Here is a 19085-nt window from a genome sequence, read left to right as displayed (position 1 = left end):
TGTAATAGAAATGTGCCATAATCCACCCCATTTCTTAACATTCTACCCCTTAAACAAATCAGAACATAGGATGCCATAAATTCAACATCCTTCCCCTAGTTAATGTACTTAACATAACAGCAAAAATGCCATAAAATCCACTCTTGTCCTGCTGTCCAAATGAGGAACGCATTCGGTGAACAAAACTGTTCCCAGCCCACAAAAGGAGGGGTGGTGTGTGCACTGCTCCCCCTTTTAACAGTAATGTAAAAATCAAAGTTTCGCTACCTCGTACGAGTATTTCCCATATATTTACAAAGTTTCTTTTGCTCTTAAACCACCTCAAGAATTGTACGTTGGAAATCATTAGAAAAACTTAACCAAAAGTCACGAACATGCCCGAACATGTCCCCTCCCTCCCACCGCTTTGCACTGGCGATAATTGCGAGAAAGACTACGGGCTGCAGGGAGAAAGGGAGAATGGGAGGAGAAATGTACTAAGCTCCGACATGGACTGCATTTGGGGAAATATTTGCTTAAATGCCGCAAACCAAAACTCTGGATAGTTGAGGAATGAAGCATGCAGCTGCATCTGCGGCGCGCGTTCAATGCGGAGTACACGGAGTTACGTCTAACGTTTGTTATCCCAGGCAGCATCACCATGCCACCATGCCACCCTATTTCATGCGCTGGGGTGCACCACAAAACGCGATGCCAATACGCCCGCGGGTCCCGTCCCACTGTAAACTTTTGGGCATTGGGGTATTGGGCATAGGAATGGATGCCAACTAGCACGCGAGATATTGATGTGCGCCAAAATATGCCAAATATCAGTGAGAGGAAAGCGGTCGAGAAATGGGGCTGGGTGGTCAGGGGGAAGAGCTGGAGAAAGCTCCATACATTATACATGTATCGAGAGTGTGCGAGTGTATGAGTGTGTGTGTGGGGGGTGAGAGTGCTGCCAAATCAAGCGCAAGGCCCAAAAGTAGCAACAAATAAAATTTTATGCGCTGTGCGAAAAAGTTTTTCTTTTTGCATAACGCTCCAACAGCAGCAGCAGCAGCAACAAGGAGGGAACAGCTGGCATTGGAGTCGAGCTTTTGGATACTCTTTACAGATCTTTCTGCTCTTATTTGGCAAGTCATTACTCAGAGCCACGCAAGAATGAGTTTCGAGAGAGAGAAATCAGACATTTGCTGCTCACTCTCCCTCACTACGCTCGTTGACAGCAGCTCTTATCGCTTTGATCTTAGGATCCTCTCTTGGAGCGAATCACTCAATAAGCACTCTCGCAACCACCAAAAAATGTACACATTGCGAAAAACCACTGAAACTTGTAATATTTAGACTTGATATACAAATTTAATACTTTCTCCGAGAGTGGAAATTTTGAAACAGATGAAAAATATATTTTATATTTAAGATAAATATATTTCCAAACATTTTATTTACTTTATTTTTTTATGTTTAGATTAAATATTAATTCTATTAAAATTATAATTATTTTCCGCATGTGTGTATTTAAAAACCGAATATTTGATTTATACCATAATAGAAGTACGCCATTTTTCTCAGAGTGTAGTTTAACAAAGAAACAGCAGCAGAAGGTTTATCTACTCTGATTTTTGCTGATCGTAGTACTGTCTCCAGTTTCTCGATAATTTCATAATACTCTCCTGCAAAGAGTATGGACAGCAGCAGCAGCAGCATCATTGGGAAAGGCAATGGCAATTTACATGTACAATGCAAAAGTTTCGATTTTATTGTATGGGTGGTGTGTACAAGTACGTACCCGCACTCCCACTCCTTATGGGGGAGGCATATGGGATAGGCGTGCCCGTGTGTGTGCCCGTGTGTGTGTGTGTGAGATGTCTGATTCTGTTTGTTTTCCGTTCTGACAGCCATAGCTGATCGAAACGCTATGCTCCACAATTTCCTCCACCCCCAAGCCACCCCCAAGATAAATGCAAAAAGCAACCGGTTACGATTACCGCTGCCGGGCAAAAAGTCCTAAAATAGTTTCGAAACACTCAATTTTCAGAATGCCAGCTAATTGGCAAGACTTCATTTTCCATTACAGCAAGTTTCCAATGGATATTTCTCGCCTTCGAACCATTTTCTTGGCTAATCACTTGAACAGCTATACAAAAGCCAATTGTTTCCCCCATTTGTTTTGGCAGAAAGCGAAGTAGATGCTCTCAAATGCCAGCTCCTTAGAGCACAAACAAATCGCTGGCCATTTAAAGCGTAGTTTCTGCTACTTATGCATGGCCTTGTGCCGCCCTGTCTATCCATAAGTTGTGCACTCTGTACTCCTGCATTTGTAGCTGCAACTGCAGCGGAGTGCGCTGTGCATGGCCATAACTAATTTGCATATTGTCCGATCCAATTGCATTACACACTCATGCAGCAGCATTCCAAATCAATTGCACCCGAAGTGTGGGGCATGTACTCCAGACAATGGCACCCCAAAAAAATAGAGTTGCTGACCAAAACATGTCTGGACTTGCAGCAGAAGCATCAGCAGCTGCACACGTCACGTCTCCCTAATTAGTGTGTGCACAGGAAAATGTAATGATGTCTGGGCCAACGGAACACACACACAAAAAAAGATAAGCACATGGCCAGGGGCAGATCTGTGCAAGAGAGCAGTTGGCAGCACGAAAATGTGATGTAGGATAAGAATTGTAAACCTTCATGCTTTCCAAACTGCATTTCGATATGAAGTGTTTTGATTCTCGTGTTGTATGCTGCACAGTGTGGCATGGATGTACCCTTTAATCGCGGTGGGGCGGCGGGAAGCACCAGCGCTGGGCAACCGCCGACGTATTAGCAGACCCCATGACAGTTTAAATTTCCACAGAGCACTTTTTTCTAGCAATTTTTTCTCGGCTCTCTGCGGCTGCTCCTGCTACTGCTGCTGCTGCTGCTTCTCGTGGTGGCCAGGAAACACAACGAACTGCCAAATGGCTGGCGCAAAGCGGAAGAAAAACTAAAACAAATGTCAGTCGTAGTTGACGCGTTGCCACCAGGCAGAGGCAGAGGCAGAGAGGCAGTAGGGACACCAGATGTAGCGGCAGGAGGACTAACCGTGGCCATTCCCCTTTGCCTCTAACCCATGGTTCCAGCTGCCAGCGAAATGCAAATGTCATTTGCAGTTGACACTTGACTCAGCACTTCGCACTGTCCTAGGGCACTTTGGGGTTTTCACCTGCATCGTCTTCCCGGGGTATACCTCATTCTCCCCCTGTCCCTGCCGCCAAACGTACCGCCAGTTGTTGGCACAATGGCGGCCGGCAGACAGAGAGAGAGAGAGAGAGAGGGAGGGCGAGGTACAAATAAAAGAAAGTAAAATAAAACAAAAAGAGGGTCGTCCGACTAATGCCAACTGAACATGAATAAAGTCGTGGCCCTTTGGGGAGCGAAGCTGCGCTACCGCCGCTGCCATTGCCAGTGCCAGTGCCAGTACCATGTCGTCGTCGTCGCCCTACCCATCGTTATTCTCGTGGTCGTCATTAGGAGGGCAGACGTCAAAGTATGCGCTTTGTTTTTGCTGCGTGTCAGGCGGCAGGCAGCAGGCAGCAGCGTGTTAATAGCCGGGCACCCGTGGCACATGCATCCACCCGCTCCCCTGCTGCACTGAGTTGACAGAGGTGGGCCGTCGGTCCACGTGGACGCCATGGCAAAGTCAAGTGTTGCACAGTGTTGCCATCGTCTGGCGTGTGTGTGCGGCGAAAGTGAAGCCTGCTGCACAGCAGGCGGCAACTGGCTGACATTTTGTGTGGCAAGCAACCATGGTGCAAGGAGTGAGTGTTGATGCACTTATCGTGGATGGGGGGCGTTGTATTAACGAAACGAAAAGTGGATTAAAGTTCAACAAATAATGGAAATGTCTATCAACATTGAAACTCATGATATATAAAATTAAATTAAATAAAATAAATATTTTGCACATACAAAATATCAGTTTTAACTAAAGTTTAAATTTAATTTTACTCTCGAGATAAAATTCAATTCAGCAGTGCAGTGGGTCGTATGCGTAATTTGATTATTGGCGCCGCCCTAGTGACTGTTTGTGGAACTAACACACTTTTGTGGAGCTTTGGAAAGTTACCGCCAGGTGCGCACCTTAGGGTAGGCAAGTCAATAGAGTGCGCCTACGTGAGGCGGTTATTTTGAATAATTTAATTTCATTTAATTTAAACAGAATTATTTTTAGCAGAGAATTAAGTAATTAATATGTAAATTTTTAGATATTCCCCAGAACAGCTTATTTAACTTGCGGTTACAGCACATGACGAGCACTCCGACTATATACAAATCCGACTCCCAAGGCTGCAAGGCTGACGATTAAATTATCTCCATTTGAATGAATAATCGTTTGGCTTTTAGAAATTTTCCCAACATTCAACTGATTTCGGTGCAGTAAAATAAACAAACTTCACATATTACGCGGGAGAGAGAAAGAGCGACCAGTGCTGTACTCAGAGAGCGAAAGGGAGGAGAGAGAGAGAGGACTCTGATATATTTGTTTACTTTTCAGTTTTGAATCCACAAGAGAGGGGACTGCAATTTCTAGCAGTCGTCGATCGACTGGCACCGCAAGCGGCACAAAAGCGCAGCTCACGCACGATATAGATATAGAAGTAGCACTCGAACTGAATAACTACGATAATGTACGAGCAGAACAGCAGCAGCAGTTCGATGGCGGCGGCAGCTGAGTCTGCGCTGTGGTCTGTGAGCAGGGAGCGGGAGCGGTCCAGGCCGAGTGCCGCCCAAAGGCTGCACAATCTCACGTCGGCCTCGGGCACTTCGTCGTCAGCCTCGTCCTCCACAGCCCTGCCACAGAATATCTTCACGAATCCCTCGATACAGCCATCGAGTGTGGTCAATCTGTCGCACTCGACCGATGTGGTCATTGGACCGATGACCCAGTATCAAGGACCGGTATCCATATACTACATGGATGCCAGCATGGAGGCGCATGCCATGCAAACGGCAGCAGGTAAGTTTTTCGCTACCACGTAGAATATCCCGTACAAGATCGAAGTTCAAGCACAGATCAGAACAGTTTACTTATCTGGCTGTCAGATAAATTTTAAATGCAAATTGCTTTAGCTGTAGAAAATGCTCTGGCAGGGGTATTCCTGGAACTGCTGTGCAAAGAGAGAACACTTAAGAGATACCCAACCCCTCCCTAAGTACCGCCCCGTTTGTTGTTGTTTGTATATCAATCTGGGGGCATTACGAATGCACGGCACACCGCGCATTGCGCATACGTCACGTTGTCTCGTTGCAAGCGAACAAGCATGGGGGACAGAGACACAGAAAGGGAGAGAGAGAGAGAGACAAACATGGCGAGAAACAAGAGTGCAAAACGTAGATTGTGTAAAATGTGATATGGCAAACCAAACAAAAAACAAGAAAGAAATGCGAACAGTCCAGATTACGACTATAAGATACCCCGCTAATCGGGGGAACTAATCTGAAACTAGTTTCCGTACTAGCTATACAAACGCTATACAAGATCTTAAGAAGAGCAGAAAGTTCGGTAGATATCCAGCGGAAACGCTTGCCTCTGCCGCAAATCAAATATCCCCCTTTGTCCGGGCCTGGTGGCATTATTGGCATCATAATGACGCAGCCCCTGCCTGCCACTGATGCCCTCGACACCATACAAAACATGTCGTCAACCGGAGGCGGCAGAGGGTGATGGAACGGCTGCTCGACCATCGACAACTGCGCGGCATTTCAGTTGTTTCTGTGACGGGTTCAGGTGCGGTGGCGTTTTAGTTCCGGCCCTCTCGCTGTTTATCGGCAAACCGCTTACGTGCCACCACCGCTGGGGCAACCTAGGCTTTCTCTCGCCCTCCCTCTCTCGCTCGCTCTGTGTGTGCTATTTTATTATGACTATTTGGATGATTCAACGCTGGGCAATTACTCATAAGAATTAACTCTTATAATGACCTGTCTGATGTGCTCAAAATTGTTTTGATAAGGCGAAAAGCGCTCCCGTTTTTTACCACACACGCAATGAAACTGTTGCTGAAAGTGCACTCAGAGCGCACGGCGCGCAGAAGACGCACCCCAGAGCCAAATCTGACACACTCTAGAGATTCCTCAAGTATGCGGATCCCAGCGAGAGAGATCTCATACAGCGCAAATGTAATTCTATCTTTTGTACAGGAATTAACAGCAGCAGCAGCAGCGGCCATCATCGAAGTCGCGATAATTCCCCCTCGAAGCGTCTCACCCGAAACACTATACTGCTGATCACTCTCATCCTGCTCGTCCTGGCCACAGCACTGATTGTGCTCTATGTGGAGCTGAATCGACCGCGCTTGGAGGCGGGAAACAAGGCGATCTACTTTGGGAACAACTATGACCACGATACGTGTAAGTGGTGACTGGGTAAATGGGGTGTGCCCCATGGCGAAATTCACCAATTCTGCAGTTCCGAATCTAGGAAATGGTCATCTGGTCATCGATCGGATACAGTGGGGCGCCTCGACCAACGGCCGGCCATTGACAGTGCCCCTCCGACGACCCATACCCTATGTCCTAATCACACACATTGGCGTCCAGTCGATACCCTGCTCCAATGTCTACAAATGCTCCATCAAAATGCGAACCATCCAAGACTCAGCGGTGGCGGAGAAGATCCTACCAGATATTCAGTCAAACTTTTATGTACGTAACGTTATACACAAAAAGCTAAAGAAATCCCCAACCAGATATTAATGTGCCTGGCACGTTCATTGGCCATTTTGGGCCTTTTCGCTTTCCGTTTGGCAGGTCTCTGACGAGGGCAACATCTATGTGGGACGTGGATGGGACTGGGCCAACACGTATGCCAACCATACGCTGGCCATTACTTTTATGGGAGACTACGGACGGTATACGCCGTCACCCAAGCAGCTGGAAGGTGTCCAATTTCTGCTGGCCCATGCAGTGGCCAATCACCAGCTGGATGTTGACTACAAACTGGTAGCACAGAATCAGGTAAGAAAAAGCCAAAGGACTCAGAGGACTTCCTGCCTGACATGTTCTATTAATTGCAGACCAAAACAAGCAAGAGTCCCGGCATCAATGTGTATCGTGAGATCCGCAAATGGCCACATTTCTATGGTTGTGGCATGGACGAGACACCCGCCTGTGGCAGCGAGCTGGGCATGACGCGTGCCTCATGGGACGCCAAGCAGTAGACCCTTCCTATAGACTTCCTACCACCTAAGAGCGTATCCAAATACAAATTACATTTAATATATATGCCAAACATAAAAACGACACGAGCTTTCTTTTATATTTCTGGCTAATCGGTTATGCCTGACTTGGGTTTTGGTTTAAAAAACAAAACAAAAACCAAACCGGTTGAGAGAGACAGAGACACATACGTTTATTTATAGAGCAGTTTCTCTCTCTCTCACTCTCTCTGCGGTTCACCCTCTCTCTTAAGTTGTTTATTTAACTGTCGCTCAAAAGCTGGAAATTCCCAAGCCGCAAGCACGAACCGAACCTATCAGTATGTGCATATAGTAGACCAGCTTTTAACACTCTCATGAGCACTGGAGTATACTATATGATCGTGTCTATATACATATATAGCATATATACGCACATATGATTGTGTATGCAAGTACAACCATCATTATCGGTAGCTTCAATGTTCGCTTTTGTATGGGATGGTGGGGGATAGTGTTGTGAGTGTCGTTGTCGCCAGTCTGCTGCTGCTGCTGCTGCCGCTGTTATTTATCTGGTTTTCAAGTTAATTAAAATACTTTAAAAGAAACAAAAAATACACTACAAAAATGATGTTGTATTTGGCAACGGAGAGCAGATCGTACGACCTTTCCCAGGATAATTTAAAAATATATAGGCTGGAGTGGAACTGGAACATCACTTATTGATATGCATTGTGCAGTGTGGCTCTCTCTAACTAAAAGTTCGATTAATATGTAGAACGTTTAACATTCATACTCCTAATTCTAAAATTGGGATACTTTTATCCCTGCATAGTGGGTGTGTCTTATCAACGACCTTCACTGCTGCCACTCATCGTTTTCATTCATCAAATAGCAACGCCCTCAATAAAAATAAATTATGCTCGACTTATACACCGCGGAATAAATTTTGGCCTCAAGTGTTGGCTGAGAAACAATGACGAAAATGCCGCACGTGTAGAAACCAAACGCAAATAATACAACAAAAAAAGGGTACAACCAAAAATAATATAATTAATAATAATTCAAGAAAGAGAAGGAAAAAAAATTGTAAAATGTAAGAGAGGCATGTACAAATTCCAGCTCTGATTGGTATTGGGTTTATTTATAGACTTCATCGGAAACGATTTTTTAAAAATTATTCACCTTTTTTTCGCACGTTTCTTTAACACAAACAAAGAAGTGGGCTGGCAATAAAGGAATGAGTTAAGTCATTGCAAATACGAAGGGAGAGTGGAGAGTACGATATAGTCGAGTGACTCGTAGAAGATCGGTCGATATCAGCACTTGCATGCGTAGCTTACCAGAGGGGTATTTTCTTGCCGCCTTTCTATGCCCTTCTCATCGAACATATATACTATATATACATATATTCTCGATTTTCAGGTATACATTTTGTAGTATTTCATGTATTTAAATTTTTATTTATTTTCGGTATTTATACTCATTTGATAAGCTTTCAACCCATCCCAGAAAGCGCATCTGGAATTCGTTTCGCCAATTTATGGTTAATTTTCTATTGTTACAATTTACCCATCAACACTTTTGCCCGACACTCTCTTCATCAGACTATCAGACGATCCGGCGATCACAAAAAGCTGCCCAACAATAATTACATTAAATTCTTTTGACAAGAAGCAAGTACAATGGGGCCAAACCGAAGTTTTGGTCACTATTTTGTGGGGCGAAATGAAGACAAACACAAAGGCAACAACAAAAACCAATTGCGGCATAGTGCACAAAAGAAAAAAACAATTCTCGGAAATGGTAGCACAATTTGAAATGTTCAAATTTTGGCCCACACGAGTACCGGTAAACAAAAAAAAAAAAAAAAATGAATGCTGTGAGCCAGCGGCCGGGGAGACAGCAAGAGATTTGTGTTGTTTATTGGACGAACAAATAAGAAAAAAAAGTTAAATATGTATGCAAGTATTTGTATACCGTATCTGTGTGTACGTCTAAACAAAAACAAACAGTCATCGTCAGGTGGGCGCAGGAGAGCTGCTTTCCGCCGAGAGAGCCTCCAGCTGCCAGCTTTAGCTCCAGCTATCAGCTACCAGCTACCAACGATGGGGAGCAGCTAGAGAAATATCATTATAAATTTGACTAATATCTGGCACCAGACAGACATGTAAAAAAACCCGAAATCCAGAACAGGTTACGCAGTGACACACGGGGAAATCAGAATCATCCAATCGAGAGAGATAAAACGATCTCCCAGACTGCAACCCCCTCTACCCTACCCACCGCATGCACATGATCATGGAATTCTTGGGTTCCATTACCATGCCCGAAAGAGAGGGAAAAGTGGTCCCAACAACCTGTTGTAACGTTGGCTAAATTAAACTGGTGGCCGGTAAGACTCGTAGAACAGCATCAATAAATACAAAAAGTTTCTTCAGATTTTAGTGGTTCATAATTAGGACAAGGTTTTCCAATATCAGAGAAGTCGGTGGAAAAAATTCTTAAAATATTCAAAATATATGTATTTTACGGAATACATAAGCTGGAGCTTTTGAGGCGCGTTCACGCAGTTGCAGCGCAAAATCAGGCCCAAATCAAACAACTTTTTGTTAAATAATAAACAACGATTCCCATGCAGGCTCTCGCTCTCTCCCCCACTTGTTTTTTCACTCTCTCTCTCTCTCTCTCTCTCTCTCTCTCCCCTACTCTTTGGATCTCTCTCTCTCTCTCTCTTGCTCAGACGCTCCAGCCTGACGATCCGCCGTGTGATTTGATCGGATCGCGCGAACCGCTCAGTCGATCAGAGTCACTCGAACACGCCGCTGCTCGACAATTTCCACTTTGGCGCGCAATCAAATTACAATAAAACGAATCGCTGATCATTGTACAACATCCATATAGTGTGTGTATTATAAACAAGATATTTATGTGCTGCATTGGATACGCGTCGGCATTTGGAAGTGCGCGAGATTGATATCCCAACTTAATTTGTGAGCATTTTGTTTGAGTTTAAAGATTTTTGCTGCTACCCAAAAATTGTCAACAACAATCACAATAAAATTATAATTGAAGCAATTGTATCTGTACTAAAAGTGCTACAGTGAATGATAATGAATGATTTTGAAATGAAAGAATTTCAAAAAAAAGCAAATGGAAAAATGTTCGTTTCGCGGAACAAAAAACAACCAAAGTGAAACACGTTCAAGCGAAAATCAATTAATTTGCACCTACAAGTAGTAGGCAATATTTAATGATAATTTTCGAAAAACAAGTAAAAAAAAAAACACAGAGAGAGACAGGCAGACAGACAGACAGACAGAGCAGACAGCTTCCCCACTGAACAGAACGGAACAGAACCTCGAGCCCAACAAAGAGACTCACACACACACACACACACACACGTGCGCGGGAGAGATGTGTGGCAATGTATTAGTGACAATGGCCGCTCAAATGTGAGTGTATTGGTGCGCTCAGCAAATGTACTGTTCCTCATTTGTGGCCGGTTGTCGGTTGTCATTGTTCAAGTGTTATCTCAAAAGCCCGCTCTGTGCCAACTCTGTGGGCTCCCCACCCCAACCAAATGCCTTGGCAGGCAGGCACCCCCCCTCGATAGTAGAGTTTTATCAAAGTTCTGCGAATTTCCTCTCCCATTTGGTGCAATGAAAGGGTTTCGATTGTCTTGGGAAAGCTGTCACAGCTTTTGTGCACCGGACGTCATAGTTATAGAGCATTATCGTCAGCCAAATACTCAACTATTCCGAAAGCTTCTCTCGGAATTCACTTAAGTAAATTTACTATGTCAATGATTATAGATAATTAGCGTAAGCCTCTCTCTCGCCTCAAGCCTCATGCGCTCGTCAAGCACCAATTTATGGTGCCTATTGAGCAACTTTATGAGTCCAAATTGAGACGGATATACATTCCATACATATGTACCCACAATAGAGTAAACTGCATAATTTTTAGCAGTGCCTGGGAGTAAAGGTTTTGTAAGACGAAATATTATATTTCACAAAAAAAAAACAAATATGTTGCCAGGCCCCTAAGTCAGACATCATTTGACTTATCAACTATGGCATATAAATGAACCATACAAATATATAGAGGAATAAATCACAAGGGAAACTGCCATAATTGGACACTCTGATAACAATAAAACGATTAAAAGCTTTGCAATTAGTGAAATATAATAAAAAAAAAACTATCAAAATAAATTACAATAAAAAACAATAAAATGAAGTGCAAAAAAAGTGCAAATATTAACTGAACAAAGAAAAATCTTCAACAGAATTTACTGAGAATTGAAAAAAAAAAAATCTTAAAATCTAAATATTTGCAGATGCTCACGATGTGATATTTGCCAAAAGCCTTGAGCCCCAACAGTGTCAGCAGATACCAGCAAAAGAACAAGTTCTGAAAGCGAAAATGTTCACCCAATTCTGAAGAAGGGAGGGATGCTAAATAGCAAAACCAACACCACAGCACAAGAGAACAAAGAGAGAGTGAGAGCGCGCGAAGCCAGAGTCAAGTTCTGATTACGTGATGCATGTGAATTATGAAAGGAATGTGAACGGGCAGCCGTTAAAGCCCGATATGAGCAGTCGCATCATAAATCTGTCGACGGGCAAAAACTGCAGCACTTCATCCACAGATTCTGGGGTCATTCTCATCGATAATGCGGCCACCTTTAAGGCTGAGGAGCCAGTGACCAAAGATACGAGTATCACGAGCAGCAGCAGCAGCAACAGCAGCAGCTGTGATGAGGAGCCCCAGTCGGAAGCGAATACGAAATCAAAGCCAAAGGATCCCAAGCGTATCAGCATCGAGCATACAGTGAATATCAGTCAGAGCAAAGGTGCCAAGACCTCTCCCACTCTCTCGGTTCGGAGTACGACCATCTCGATTGTGTCCATCGATGAGAATGCCCCCGATTCCAGCTGTATTGACAGCGACTCCGAAGCCGAGGGCATCCACGATGACTACACCGTCCAGAAGCTGGGACAACAGATCAGCTACCCGCCCAACTCCAGCTCCCAGCTACGTGACCTCAACCAGGGCCTCACCCTCATCAGTCGTCAGGTGGCACCGGGCCAGGCGGAAGCGTCGCCACCCACAGCCTCCGAGGCTGGGGCCATGGCCAAGCAGCTGCTCAACGGTAGCCTGGCCTTAGCCACCCCCAGCCCCCAAACATCAGCCAGCTCGCCGCAGGGCATCGGCAGCATTGCGCTGACCAACTCCACAGACGTGACCTTCGGGGACAAGCACTTCTACGAGGGACCCGTGACGATACAACAGTTTCTCATCGACAATCGGGACAAATGGAAACCCGGCGATGGCGAGCCTGGAGATGGCCAGGATAATCCCGCCTTCAATGGTCGCCCACAAGCAAATGGCGCTGCAGCGGGTAAGTGCCGGTAGATCTATCGGGGTTGCTATAAATCTATCTACGATTTCCTGTTGCCTGAGCAATAGACATTCCTGCTTTGTCTTCACCTTCGACTGGCTCTGTTCTGTTCTGTTCTGCTCTGTTCCATTCTGTTTGCTTTATTGGGGCCCGATACGATCGATATATTGAGCGCGCATGCAATGCATCAGTTTGTTTACTCAAGGGTTTAACGATTGTGCTGCGAATCGTAGATTAGCAGATGGGCCCACACAATTTATGAGATATATGTAGAACGAACAAATATACAATGAATAGTATTTTCTATAAGTAGAACAGCAAAAAACAAGCGACACTTAAAGAAGGAAAGAGAAAGATTTAAAGAAAGATTTTCCTTCATTCACAAGGAAAAGTTTAAATCTTTTGGTCCACTGTTAGGGAATAAATAAGACATAAAAATCGACCACACAAATTTAAAATTTAACTGCGAAAATTCAAGGTCTCGTATGCAGCTTTTCCCCCCACATGCGATTGTTTACTTGATTGGTTTTCACAATTGCCATAATTAAATGAGCCCCAGCCAGAAATTAAATTCCAGTTGTCTGTATAAGCAAACAGTCGGGAAGCGACTCAGCCTCCAGTTAGTTAGCAGCTTTTATTAAGCAGAACCTCCGAACTTAGTAAGGTTCTTCCCCAATTCTGAGGTAATAAATGGAACGTGAACACAGGGGGGGTTTTTTTTTTGTTAAATAAATAACCAGAGCGAGAGAAATGTGGCACGCACTTGTCGTGAGGTATTTCGAAAAAAAAAAGTACACCCCAGTGCATGCCAAAATCAGAGCAGAATCGGAATGGCTTCAGTTGTTCATTTGGAATGATCGGAGAATGTTGAATAGACCGCTCGAAAGTTGCCCCAAGTGCCGCGGGTTGATTGCACCGATCCACAGTCGAATCGGGTGTAATAATGGTCCATGTGGCAGCGTCTTTCATAGTCAGTGCGCGGGCCTAACCGAAGAACAACTCAAGCTTCTGGAGACAACCATCAACTTGAGCTGGCGATGTGATGGGTGTCTGGGCAGTAACCAGAATCAGAATCAGAGTTCGTTGCAGTTGAGCAAATGGCTGGAGCAGAGTCTCAGGCAGCACGAAAAGAGATTGGAGGTGTTAGAGCAACGTAAGAGAAAGCACTCGGGGGAAAAAAAAGAACTGACTCCCAAATATTTGTTCTTTTTGACGCTTCCTTTTTTGTAGGTTCGAAGCTGAATGATCCTGGGCAGCAGGTGCCAGCCATACTCTGTCCGTATCTGCCAAATACTATAAGTCGCAAGGCCATCAGCATAACGGTGGCATTCGTATTGTTAACCACACTATTGGGCATCATATTGGCCACCACAACGAACCTCTTTGGCAAGACATTGAACAAACGTAAGCTCGGCGATGTACTCGACGAATCCCGACTAAATATTCCAATCAATTCAACAATAGGTACAGTTTTTTGTGTCCTCAAATTAAGAGCTGAAAGTGCTCCCCGAACCACACCCCATCTTGCATGTCTAATAACTCGGAAACTAATGCACATTCACTGTTAAATACATACTAAACACACACACAATGGGGGGAATAAACATACCTGCCTATATGCTGTTCCATTTCCACATTCCACTGTTACTAAAACGCGCGTAACTGTACTCTACGAACAGTGTTGTGAAGTGAACAAAAAGTACTCGTAACTGAGAGTGTAACCTAAGTTAAATTGAATGGAATATGAAGAGCAAGAGAGAGTGAGAGAGTGAAATAAAGCTAATTGCTAACCCCACGATACTTTCCCATATGCAGCCGACTTTGATGTCATCGACAATGGCACCCTAGTCATGCTCAAAGTGGCCGAATGGGGTGGCAGGCCACCCAAGACCATTCTAGACCCCTTGGAGTTGCCCGTTCATCGTGTGATCATCTCACACACAGCCGCCGAAGGCTGCGAATCGAGGGTAAGTCCATTCACAGGGACCATTCCATCAATCTTATGTAACGTGTGCTGTCCCCCCCCCCATCAAAGGAGATCTGCTCGAATCGCACGCAGGTCGTTCAGGACTTTCACATGGACAGCTGGGGCTGGGATCATGTTGGCTATAACTTTCTGGTGGGCGGCGATGGACGCGTCTACGAGGGACGTGGCTGGGATCGTGTCGGTGCCCACACCAAGGGCTACAACAGAGGCAGCATAGGCATCTCTTTTATTGGCACCTTTACGGCCATCAGGCCAGCGCAGAGGCAGCTCAAGGCCTGCCAGCTGCTGATTGACAAGGGAGTGCAACTCAAGATGCTGGCGCCCGATTTTCGGCTGTACGGACATCGACAGCTGAGTGCCACCGAGAGTCCTGGCGAGGAGCTGTACAAGATCATCCAGACGTGGCCACATTGGTCGCACGAGATCTAAGTTCTACGTTCTGATATCTAAGTTTATGTTAAGAGTTTTTGTTAAGTGGAATGGCATATTGTATTATCTATGTTAAATAAGAGTCTACACACACACACAAAAGGAAACTCCCATTGCATTTTCATTTCCAAACACACACAAAAAGAATTACCTCATCCATTCCGTTGCCTGTGGTCTCCGGTCCAGTGTGCCGTCATGTCAAAAAGTGTCCAAAAGTGTTGCCTAAAGTTGAGTTGAATGGAATATCTGACATGTATGTACTCTACTCTATCAATACTCTATCTACGCCACGATTCCCCAGCGACTAATGATGAACTCTCTCGGTTCCAGTTGAAGCCGATATTGTGATGGATGGAGCTCTAGAGATAGTCAAGATCAAGGACTGGGGCGGCATGCCAACGAAAGGTAAACCCGTTCTGCTCAATCTGCCCGTTTCCCGGGTGATCATCTCCCACACCGCCTCCGAGGGCTGTGAATCGCTGGTGAGTGGAATTAATGGCGCCCAAGAGAACTTCCCTTGATATCTCCGCCTTGCAGGAAGTCTGCTCGTATCGCGCACGTGTGACCCAAAGCTATCACATGGATAGCTTCGATTGGGATCAGGTGGGCTACAATTTCATGGTTGGCGGCGATGGTCGCGTCTACGAGGGACGCGGCTGGGATATTCAGGGCGCCCACTCGCTACGACACAACGTGGACAGCATTGGCATCACTTTTCTGGGTAGCTTTGAGAAAATCAAGCCTACAATGGCCCAACTTCGGGCGTGTCAGCTGCTCATCGAGGAGGGGGTGCGCCTCAAGAAACTGAAGCCGGACTACAAGCTCTACGGACATCGCCAGCTGGTGGCCACCAGGAGTCCCGGCGATGAGGTCTACAAGATTATACAGACGTGGCCGCACTGGGAAGATGATATGAGGCCAAAGAAAAATGTTTTATAAATAAATGTGCTATAAATAAATGTTATATCTGTATTTAATCAAACAAAATCCAATAAACATTTATCAACAACATAAACAAAATTGTGTAATTGTGTAAACGGTAAATCCTAACCCTCACTAGTTGCTAACATTAATACCTAACCAACACTAGTTCCTAACGTTAATGCCTAACCAACACATTCATTGCTTTACCCACACTGGACGCTTTCCAACACCAATCAACATTCAAATGTCCCAAATTCATTCTCTAATCAAAACCCCACACTCTCTCTCTCCCGATATTTGTAACCTTCAGATCAAGACAACATTGGCGGCGGCCTAATCCTGCGTTTTGTCCACCGTCAAGCCTGGCTGGCCCAGCCGCCGCAGAAGACCCCGCCTGATCTCACGCTGCCCGTCGATCTGGTCATCGTTCTGCCCACCAATTCGGACAACTGCACCACCCAGGCCCAGTGTGTGCTGCGTGTGCGCCTGCGTCAGACCTTCGACATTGAGTCGCTGCAGGAGGACGACATTGCCTTCAACTTTGTGATTGGAGGCGATGGCAATGTCTACGTGGGTCGCGGCTGGGACCAGGTGGGTGCCCACATGAGTGGCTATAATGCGCGCAGCCTGAGCTTCGCGTACATCGGCTCGTTCCAGAACCAGAAGCCGTCGGCCAAGCAGCTCAGCGTCACCCATCTGCTGCTGCAGCGCGGCCTCAGTCTGGGCAAGATTTCGCCCAATTACCGCTTGACGGGGGCCAGCAAACTGGAGCCCAGCATCACGGATTACAAGGCCGAGCAACTGTACCAGAGCTTTGGCAATTGGACCCACTGGTCGTGATTAGTTTAAGCCATTTACTAGCAAGTAACTAGTGCAAGCAGATTTGATATTGTAATATAGTTTCTCCCCCTCTCCTTCTTGAATGTATGTGGCATATACGGTTTAGCTAGACCTTCGATTCGCTCGAAATCTGATGAAAATGTGATATTATATTGAAAAGCAAAAGCAAATGCAAAATGCGATTAATTAAACGTGTTTCCATTAAACAGGGGATGACCCACATGGGGGTCGAAACTGCCTTTACCCTGCCTGATAATGAGCATCCAAGAATCTGTGATTTCGCAGCGGAAAATGTGACTTAATTGCCATTTCATTGTGTCTTCGATGCCCATCATCTACGCAGCATTTGAAAGCAGGTTGTAAACGCCCCATCATACCAAAGGGGATTCCCACATCTTCAGTCTCTAGTCGCGCTGCTTAGAGAGGCGAGAGGTCTTTGTGGCGCGTCTTCAAAGTGGGCGGCGTTTGGGGTTCGCTCAACCTTTAGTTAAAAATAAACACCCTATATTGTCAGAGAGCTTTTTATGGCAAACGACAGACAAATCTTTATACATACATACAAGTATATATGGCAAACGACAGACAAATGTTTATACATACATACAAGTATACATATATGTGTATATATAAGACAGTTATCAAAAAGCTCTTCATGGCGATCTTGGCGCTGCCACGGCGCAGCTCAGAGCCGGGGATTTTTTCATCTGTCAACAGTAAAAGCAAAAATAAAACCCCAAAACGAGCAAAACTTGTTGGAGAGATCAACAACAAGTGGGTGCCGGACTCTGGTTGGTTTAGTTCCCGTCGAGCAGTTGTCTGGAGTAGACCCCAAAATGCAGAAACCCGAGCAAAACAATCTCGAAACTGAGCGGAATACAAATGTAAAAAGATTCACCAGGGAACTGATCCTTCTCTGTGTGTTTCTGCTAATGCTGGTGGCCCTGGCTGCCGGATACTCCTATTGGGTGTTGAGTGAGTGGAATTCAATCTGTTGAGTCTAGGGAATACATGTATTAATAACTATATTGTCTTTGGTTTAGCCCATTCCCCAATGAATTCTAACAAAAACCTGCACATACTCGACCGCAGCGAGTGGCATGGAGAACCACACAGCGATAAATACGAACACCTCAAGTTACCCATCTCGAATGTAATAATCAGTCACACGGCCACCGAGGGATGCGAGACAGAAGTGAGTGACGAAAAAGAAATTCCCCTCTTCGTTGACGCATTGATAAAATCCCCAATTTTCCGTAGGAGATTTGCATCTATCGCATGCAGACCATTCAGGGCTTTCACATGAAATCCCTTGGCTGGGTGGACATTGCCTACAACTTTCTGGTGGGCGGCGACGGGCAGATCTATGTGGGACGTGGCTGGCATGGCCAGGGGCAGCATGTGCGCGGCTATAGTGCCGTATCCATAGGCATTGCCTTCATTGGTACCTTTGTGAATGTGGAGCCGCCAGTGCGACAAGTGGAGGCGGCCAAGCGTCTGATGGCCGAGGGTGTGCGCCTGCACAAGCTGCATCCGGACTACCACATCTATGCACATCGCCAGCTCAGTCCCACCGAGAGTCCCGGCCAGAAGCTCTTCGAGATGATCAAGCACTGGCCCCGCTGGACACCGGATGTGACACAATGTACGCATATCTAAGGACATGTCATTAAAATGGCTAACTAATGGCTAATGTCCCATTTTTATTTAAGTGCGCTTGCTTGGAAATGCCACACTGAAGTTCGTCACACGCGCCTACTGGCTGGCCCAACCGCCCCAACGGACACTGCCTCCTCTGAAGCTGCCCGTGGCGAGCGTACGCTTGGTGTCCACCGTATCGCCCGCTTGCAGCACCCAAGCAGAGTGCGTTTTTCGTGTGCGGCTACTCCAAACGTATCACATCGAGAGCAGCGGCTACACGGACATTAACTACAACTTTGTGATTGCCGGCGATACGAACATCTACGAGGGCAGGGGCTGGGATCAAAGCTGCGAGACTGAACAGGATCACGTATCCGCCTCGAATGAGCTTGTGGTGGGCTTTGTGGGTGCCTCAGCTAGCAACAAGAAGCTGGCACTGGAACTCATAGAACAAGGCATCAAGTGGGGTCACATAAGCAAGGATTATACACTTAAAGACAACACAACATAGACATACAGGAAGCAAGACAGCGGGACAGCAGCAGGCAAAGGATTACCAGTGCCATCTATAAAGTGATACTAGACTTAAGCACTATCCAACATCTCTCACGTACTTATTATAGAAATAAACATGCCTTTAATGAGTGTTTTTTTTAACAGCTTTTCGTTTGAACTTTTGACTACAATTCTAACATTAGTT

At 45.6% G+C, this 19085-nt stretch overlaps 3 protein-coding genes across 11 annotated transcripts; all 3 read left to right on the top strand.

Moving 5' to 3' along the window:
- The first annotated feature begins 4564 nt into the window (after positions 1-4564).
- On the top strand, positions 4565-7260 carry LOC111068522 (peptidoglycan-recognition protein LA). 3 transcript variants are annotated; one of them, XM_022358022.2, is made up of 5 exons: positions 4583-4984; positions 6166-6375; positions 6434-6669; positions 6775-6981; positions 7041-7260. In XM_022358022.2, the coding sequence occupies exons 1-5, from the start codon at positions 4654-4656 to the stop codon at positions 7182-7184; spliced, it is 1128 nt and encodes a 375-aa protein (XP_022213714.2). In that variant the 5' UTR covers positions 4583-4653; the 3' UTR covers positions 7185-7260. The 3 variants fall into 3 exon arrangements, with proteins under 3 accessions (XP_022213717.1, XP_022213714.2, XP_022213716.2); XM_022358024.2 differs by lacking the exon at positions 4583-4984 and adding an exon at positions 5725-6103; XM_022358025.2 differs by lacking the exons at positions 6775-6981; positions 7041-7260 and having other exon boundaries at positions 4565-4984; positions 6446-6538.
- Positions 7261-10054: 2794 nt separating this feature from the next.
- On the top strand, positions 10055-16933 carry LOC111068569 (peptidoglycan-recognition protein LC). 7 transcript variants are annotated; one of them, XM_022358117.2, is made up of 5 exons: positions 10061-10153; positions 11503-12567; positions 13798-13971; positions 15314-15465; positions 15521-15972. In XM_022358117.2, exons 2-5 carry the CDS (start codon positions 11706-11708, stop codon positions 15920-15922), a joined length of 1590 nt encoding a protein of 529 aa, XP_022213809.2. In that variant the 5' UTR covers positions 10061-10153; positions 11503-11705; the 3' UTR covers positions 15923-15972. The 7 variants fall into 7 exon arrangements, with proteins under 7 accessions (XP_022213808.2, XP_022213809.2, XP_022213810.2 ...); XM_022358118.2 differs by lacking the exons at positions 15314-15465; positions 15521-15972 and adding exons at positions 14383-14534; positions 14603-15286; XM_022358116.2 differs by lacking the exons at positions 15314-15465; positions 15521-15972 and adding an exon at positions 16218-16933 and having other exon boundaries at positions 10055-10153; positions 13798-14031.
- A 535-nt stretch (positions 16934-17468) lies between these two features.
- Positions 17469-19042, top strand: LOC111068572 (peptidoglycan-recognition protein LF). The gene is made up of 4 exons (XM_022358127.2): positions 17469-17719; positions 17788-17939; positions 18005-18389; positions 18457-19042. Exons 1-4 carry the CDS (start codon positions 17581-17583, stop codon positions 18894-18896), a joined length of 1116 nt encoding a protein of 371 aa, XP_022213819.2. The 5' UTR covers positions 17469-17580; the 3' UTR covers positions 18897-19042.
- Positions 19043-19085: the final 43 nt, after the last annotated feature.

This window comes from Drosophila obscura, unplaced genomic scaffold, assembly GCF_018151105.1.
Source record: "Drosophila obscura isolate BZ-5 IFL unplaced genomic scaffold, ASM1815110v1 contig_1, whole genome shotgun sequence".
NCBI lineage: Eukaryota > Metazoa > Arthropoda > Insecta > Diptera > Drosophilidae > Drosophila > Drosophila obscura.
This window is presented reverse-complemented; position numbering and strand designations above follow the sequence as displayed.